We start from the raw sequence: 6,693 nt of genomic DNA, 5'->3' as shown, positions 1-6,693 counted from the left end.
AATCTGATTATTGTCGCTTATTTGTAGTTTAAGCGAACGCGGAGAAGCGAATGCGCGCATGCGCGCGTGTGCAGCGGGTTAATGTCATTAAGGAGCATCAACAGCATCATCATCAGGAGCAGCTGCAGCGTGTGCAGCCTGTGGTCAAAGGAAGGCAGGGCGCGCACGTTGAGCCATTTTTATGCATTTTACGCGCGTGCACGCAGGCCAAACTTAATTAATTCCTCGCATACACGCAAAACCTAATTTTGGTTTGTGGATTTTATTATTTGCTAGAACTAATGAAATGCGTGTTAATTTCACGAAAAGCAGCGAGAAACCCCCTCTTTTTTTAAAATGGCACCACATTTGGCAGCTACGTGGAGCGCGCGCGCGTCTGCCTCCCTGCCGGTTTCAAAGCCTCCCCGTTTGTGCGCGCGCGTGTCTGTGTGATGGGGGCCGTGTGGGATATGACTTATCACATTGTATGACACCGAACAATAAACTTAAACCAATTTATGAAGCTTCAATGCGTTTATGGTTAGCCTGTCGTGGTTGCTCGGTTGTCTCCGCAGCCGGCTCCCTCTCTAGTCCTATACATCAAACTGACGCTCACTCTGGTGACATCTCCGTAAAAGTGATCGGAATCAAATCAAAGCTTTTAATCTCACCAATCACCGTCACATCTGGACGTTTCCCCTCACATAAAGACTTCTGTGGCTGAGCCGCGGATGGTTCCAGGAGCTCGCAGGGACACTATTGACCGGTCATGGAGCATTACTGTTATTATTATTATTATTATTATTATTATTATTATTATTATTATTTGGGGGGCGAATCTGTTTGTGCGTATTTCAGTCGCCTGTGACGATATTAAGCAGACTGTTATGGCTTAAAGTCGTCACATATGTCTTAATATCGCAAAAAACGCTTCACTAGAACCTCCCAGAACAGCGAGGATGTCTATCCCGAGGGTGTGTTTCTCAAGCACGGAGCACATTTTCTTTATAAAATTAGCTTCTTTGTATTCACGTTTTAAAAATAAAATGTTTCCAAGCTTGTAGGCCTGATGTGTTGTTTGGCTACATTCGTGCTTTACTTTAGTTCCTAGAAGACCCATCCTAAATAAATAAATAAATAAAAATCACAGACAAGGTTTCCAAAGCGATCATGCATATTCTGTAAGTTTTTTCAGAGCGAGTGGCTTCAAAATATAGCGAGGAGTAAAAAAGGAATAAAAATGTATTCATTTAGTTGTTCAAAAAATTTCCACCTGTAAACTTTATTCACCAGCTGAATTTTTCATTTAAACAGCTGGAATGAATTAAGCTAAGCACCTACATTAATTTCATTAGTAACACCTGTGTTCGCCCAGGCGACAGGTAGGCCATTACTATGACGTAAACACTGATTATAGTGACGCGTCAGTAAAACTCTGAAACAGTGACGTTCGGTTTTGGTCACATTACGGCTGAAAGAAAAACTCTGAACTCACCGGAATCACAAACGTCCGATTAAGGATGCACGCGCGTTATAGCGGGTTGTAATTGTTTTTAGACGCGCGCGATTTAACTCCGCTGACACCTGCTAGCTCGCGATGCTGTGGGCCGCGTGGGCGGTGCAGAGAGCGGTGGGAGGGGAGCAGAGGGGAGGGGGGCCGTCCGTGTCCGTGCTCGCTCACTGGTGGCATTGTCATGGAAACAAGACCACCGCCTTCGCTATTGTCTCGCGCTCTGCCAAGTTTATTATAAACAGCGCGCGAGCCGCTGCGCGCTGTCAAACGGAGCGCGAGCGCAGAGCGAACCTCAGTCCAGGGAGGGGAGCCGAAGAGACGGACAGAGAGAGGGGAGAGTAGGGAGAGAGAGCGGAGCTGCAGAGAAAACATCTGGATTACTTACCAGCCGCGTGACGGTGACATACAAACCTTAAAGTCCACAAAAGCCTGGAGAAACAAACCAACCGCGTCAGGAGATTCTGGAGAAAAAAGTCCAACTCTGACTGGTTTAAACGACTCACAGCAATCCCAGAAACTAACAGCAGCCGCAGACCCGACTGAAGCCGCCCTGACCCGAGTTTCCAGCGCACTTCTTCACAGACCGGTGTCTGCGCCGGCTGACCTCCATGTATAAGATGGATTACTCATACCTGAACTCCTATGACTCCTGCATGGCGGCCATGGAAGCGTCGGCCTACGCGGACTTCAGCTCCTGCAGTCAGGCCAGCTCCTTCCAGTACAACCCGATCCGGAGCGGCCCTTTCTCCAACCCTGGCTGCACTCCCCTCAGCACGACCAGCTGCACGCTGGGAGCCCTGCGAGAGCACCAGCCCACACCTTACTCCTCAGGTACAGGGACCTCTCCTTGTGTTCCCGTTTCAAGGTCTCCGCAAGATTTCATTAAGACACCAAAAGATCAGCAAGAGAAGGGCGAAATATATTATCATATTTAACTGTCAGCTATGATTTTTTTTTAAAAAATATATATGACACAAATTTTAAACCCGAGGCCTTTTTCCAAACTATCTTTATTTTAGTGGAAATGACTAAATTAAATATCATGCTTATGAAGGAGATGATGATAATAATAATAATAATAATAATAATAATAATAATAATAATAATAGAAAAGGCGAATCATTCTTTATTTTTAGCGGGGATAATTATATCATTATTTAAACAAGTAATTAATGTTTGTTGTTCCGCAGTGTCTGTGGATTTTAACTGACTAAAGTGCTGGAGAATCTTATAGTTTCTGTTTGCATTAACAATCATAGACGGCGAATTATTTTTGTGGCAAAACTCTGTATAAATTAATCCAATAACCTGGCTTATTTAAGCTTATAACAAGGCGATTTTGATTTTTTTTTAGTAAGGAGGAATGGTTAACACTTAAAAATGGGTAGTAATAACTTTTAAAAAAAGAGAATAAACAAACAGTTAATGGATTTTTCCCACTAAACATTTTATTATAAATCAACCGATCGTACAGCCTCCCGGTGTCCGGGTTGGTGTGGTCAGATGTCAGCTACGGATGGGTTTAAAACCAATTAATCAATTAACCCTCCTCATTCAGTAACCTTACAAGAGCTATTTTTTTAATTTATATTTTTAATAACTATTTCAAGAACAGAAAATTTCCCAAAAATTTTTTACACAACAAAAATAAACGTAAAAATAAATTATTTTTTTAAAAAGTTAAATAATAAAAAAAATGCGGCGAGATGAGGCGTGAAATGTTTTGTGGCCTCTGCGACTCAGTGCTCGGCCTCCGCAGTTTTACGCGCTAGTTTAGCCCTATTAAAAATATATATATTTCTTTTATTAAACGGAAACAATTATTCCCTTTCAGTCCCTTACAAGTTCTTCTCGGACCCATCTGGCCTGAACGAGAAGAGGAAGCAGCGGCGCATCAGGACCACGTTCACCAGCTCCCAGCTGAAGGAGCTGGAGCGCGTGTTCGCAGAGACGCACTACCCGGACATCTACACCCGGGAGGAGCTGGCGCTGAAGATAGACCTGACCGAGGCCCGAGTACAGGTGTGCCATCAGGCTTTTAAATCTTCAGCACGACTGAAATGAAGTGAAAGTCAGGACGTCTGACACTTATGTAACAAATAAAACTGTGTATCCGCCTAATGCCCCGTCTTCACCTGTGTATGTGTGTTTCTGTCAGGTGTGGTTTCAGAACAGACGTGCCAAGTTCCGTAAGCAGGAGCGTGCAGCCAACGCCAAAGCCAACAGCTCTGCTGGCACCACAGGAAGCAGCACCAACAACAGCTCTGGAGGGAAAAAGGGCGGGGAGCCAAGATCTTCATCAGATGATGATGAGTCTAAAGAGTCCACCTGTAGCCCCACACCTGACAGCACGGCCTCCCTGCCGGGCTCAGCCAATGGAAACTTGGGGAGCCCTGCCAGTCTGAGCCCTAGTCCGGCTCCTGCCAACAGCAGCTACACCAACACCTCCAGCTCTCCGGTTCTCCAGGGGCTGAAGCCTCCCAGCTGGTCCAGTCTGGGGCCCTCCAACCCGGCCGTGGCGCAGCCCGCTGCCCAGACTCAGGAGATTCTGAAGGCCTGGCAGCCAGCGGACAGTATGACCGGGCCCTTTGCCGGAGTCCTGTCCTCTTTCCACAGAAAACCCAATCCCACCATCAAGACGAATCTGTTCTGAAGAACAGAGGAAGACAAATGAGAAACAAACTGTAAGCGAGAGGAGTTTCTAGCCTTTGTGGAGAGAGACAAGACTTGCCCATTAAAACACTGAATCCGTTGCTGTAGTCTGCTGCGGTCCAGCAAGGTTCTCAGTTCTTCTCTAACCGACTCAGAAAATAAAATCACAGGTCTGCTCACCATCTGCCGTCCAAAAATATTATGCAACAGTGCACACTGTACCTGTAAAACCTACCTTGACACGGGCAGTTTCCTCCCTTTCCTGCAATGACTCCACTCTCACTCTCCGATAAAACAAAGAGAAATACTTTACTTAATAACGGTAAACTATACAGGCCCTTAAACTGTCCATATTTGCATCGTCTTTTCGGTCTCTCTGGTGCACTTACATTCCCACACTCACTGCACTGCAGCAAACTCGGTGGTGCATGGCAGCAGCTCTGATGAGTATGGCGGTCAGGTATGAGTTTAAAGCAGAAATCTAAACATCACACTCCGAAATCTGCTGGGGAAGCAAACTTTCACCCTCAAGCACAACTTCCTCTAAGCCCCCCCGACACACAGGCTTTCACCAGTCGGAATAGGTTCCCCCCTAAATCTCTTTGCCAAGCAGAGCAGGGGCACCCAAAAATCCAATTAGACCTGCCGGGTCTAGACCAGACATCCCCAGTTCACCTCACGCTCCCCCCTCCTTCTTTACTGTATCAAGTCCTCCAGAATCCCACACTCTCGCCGTCCCATCATGCCTTTATCTATCAAACAGTTTGTCAGACTTTTGCAAGGCAAAGAGTTGGAGACTTCAAGGTGTTTCGACTCCATTTTTAGTTCATATGCTGCTACTTCCTCCCCCGTTCTTTGTTCGGAATAAAGCAGATTGTAGCCTGATTATATCTGATGTTTCTGACCGGACTGAAGTGAACAAATGAGTTTGTACAGCAGGTCGCAGTCCGGGTTAGGATCTTTAGCAGGCTTACGAGTCATACATTTCTCTCCCATAGGTGACACATGTGGGGTAATCTGGCAATACACTGAGAGATGGAGTTTTGTACTGTATCCGCATTAATACTCAGATTTTGTTTCTTCTTTCCTTTTTTTTTTAGCTTGCGAGAGTTGCTTGTAAATCACCTCTATTGCATTTTGATGAAACTCACTGGTTTCTGAGGAAGAAAAAAAAAGTATTTATTAATATTTTTATTATGTCAGTGAGAAACCTGCGCATTTATTTGAACTGCCCCATAAAGTTTTGTGACTGTAAATTCTGTAATTAGTAATATAAATATTAGGTAGGCTTTGTTTTTGGTTTTTTGCTTTACAGATCCATTTCATTGCAGAGCGCCTGTCTCACGGACCAACAAGTCAACGACAACTACGGACTGACAGAAAGCTCGAGTGAATGAGATGTTATAGCACTACTCTGAATATTCTAATAAATCTACATTATGGAGGCATTACCTGGCGTGCGTGGTGGTCTGGCTTCTTGTGTGTGGCATCACCATAACAGTGTTGTGTTTTATGTGCAAACATATACAGGTTGTCATACAAATCCAATTCCAAAAAAGTTGGGATGCTGTGTAAAATGTACATAAAAACAGAATGCAATGATCTGCAAATCTCAATCTCAGTTAACAACAGAATAGAAAAAACAAACAAACATATGAAATGTTTAAATTGTGACTATTTTATAAAATATGAGCTCAATGAGAATTTGATGGCAGCGATGCATCGCAAAAAAATTGGGACAGCGGCAACAAAAGGCTAGAAGAGTCAGTGGTCCTAAAAAGAAACAGCTGAAGGAACATTTTGCAACTAATTGTGCTAATTGGCAACAGGTCAGTAATAAAAGATGATCAGGTATATAAAATAAAGCATCTTAGAGAGGCGATTCTCCAGTCTACAAATTGCAAAATTATTTTCTAATAATCTTCCTGAACATAAAATTGTGAAGACTTTACTATCTCACCATTCACAGCACATAATATCACCAAAAGATTCAGAGAATCTGGAGAAACTTTGGATAGCACTACGTTAAAAACAGGCCTTATTCTCTCATGAAGATCACAGCATGGGCTCAGAAACATCCATGAATCATTATCTGTGAGCACCGTGCCATCCACAAACGCAGGTTAAAGCTCTATCGTGCAAAGAAGACGCTGCATGTGAAGATGATTCAGGGGAACAATGCACATTTAAAATGCACTGTCATCACAAACTGAAACGTGAAATGCTGCGTCCTCTGGATGAAAGAGAGGAAGATATTTTCCCATCTAAACAACGTCCTTTTCAGAGAAGGCCTTGCATATTTTAGCAGGATGATGCTAAACCACATACTGCTGCAAGACTGCAGGTGCTGAACTGGCCTGCCAGCAGAACTTTCACCAAATACTAAAAAAACCCAAAAAACAACCCAAACAAACATCTGGAGCAATGAAACAAAAACTATGACAGAAGAGTAAGGACTGCTGATCAGCCAGAATCTGATATCAGACAAGAACGGGACAGCATTCCCCTCCCAGAAGTCTGTCAAGGTTTACGGACTGTTGTAAAAGGAA

At 44.0% G+C, this 6,693-nt stretch overlaps 1 protein-coding gene across 3 annotated transcripts; it reads left to right on the top strand.

The window, feature by feature from the left end:
- The first annotated feature begins 2,100 nt into the window (after window positions 1-2,100).
- phox2a (paired like homeobox 2A) lies at window positions 2,101-4,145 on the top strand. Of its 3 annotated transcripts, none has more exons than XM_063493943.1 (3): window positions 2,101-2,323; window positions 3,327-3,514; window positions 3,651-4,145. In XM_063493943.1, the coding sequence occupies exons 1-3, from the start codon at window positions 2,101-2,103 to the stop codon at window positions 4,143-4,145; spliced, it is 906 nt and encodes a 301-aa protein (XP_063350013.1). The 3 variants fall into 3 exon arrangements, with proteins under 3 accessions (XP_063350013.1, XP_063350012.1, XP_063350011.1); XM_063493942.1 differs by having other exon boundaries at window positions 3,327-3,526; XM_063493941.1 differs by having other exon boundaries at window positions 2,110-2,323; window positions 3,327-3,548; window positions 3,598-4,145.
- The last annotated feature ends 2,548 nt before the right edge of the window (window positions 4,146-6,693 follow it).

The sequence above is a fragment of the Pelmatolapia mariae genome, linkage group LG14 (assembly GCF_036321145.2).
Source record: "Pelmatolapia mariae isolate MD_Pm_ZW linkage group LG14, Pm_UMD_F_2, whole genome shotgun sequence".
NCBI classification, from domain to species: Eukaryota; Metazoa; Chordata; class Actinopteri; order Cichliformes; family Cichlidae; genus Pelmatolapia; species Pelmatolapia mariae.
The sequence above is the reverse complement of the archived record's forward strand: the minus strand, read 5'-3'. Positions and strand labels throughout refer to the sequence as shown.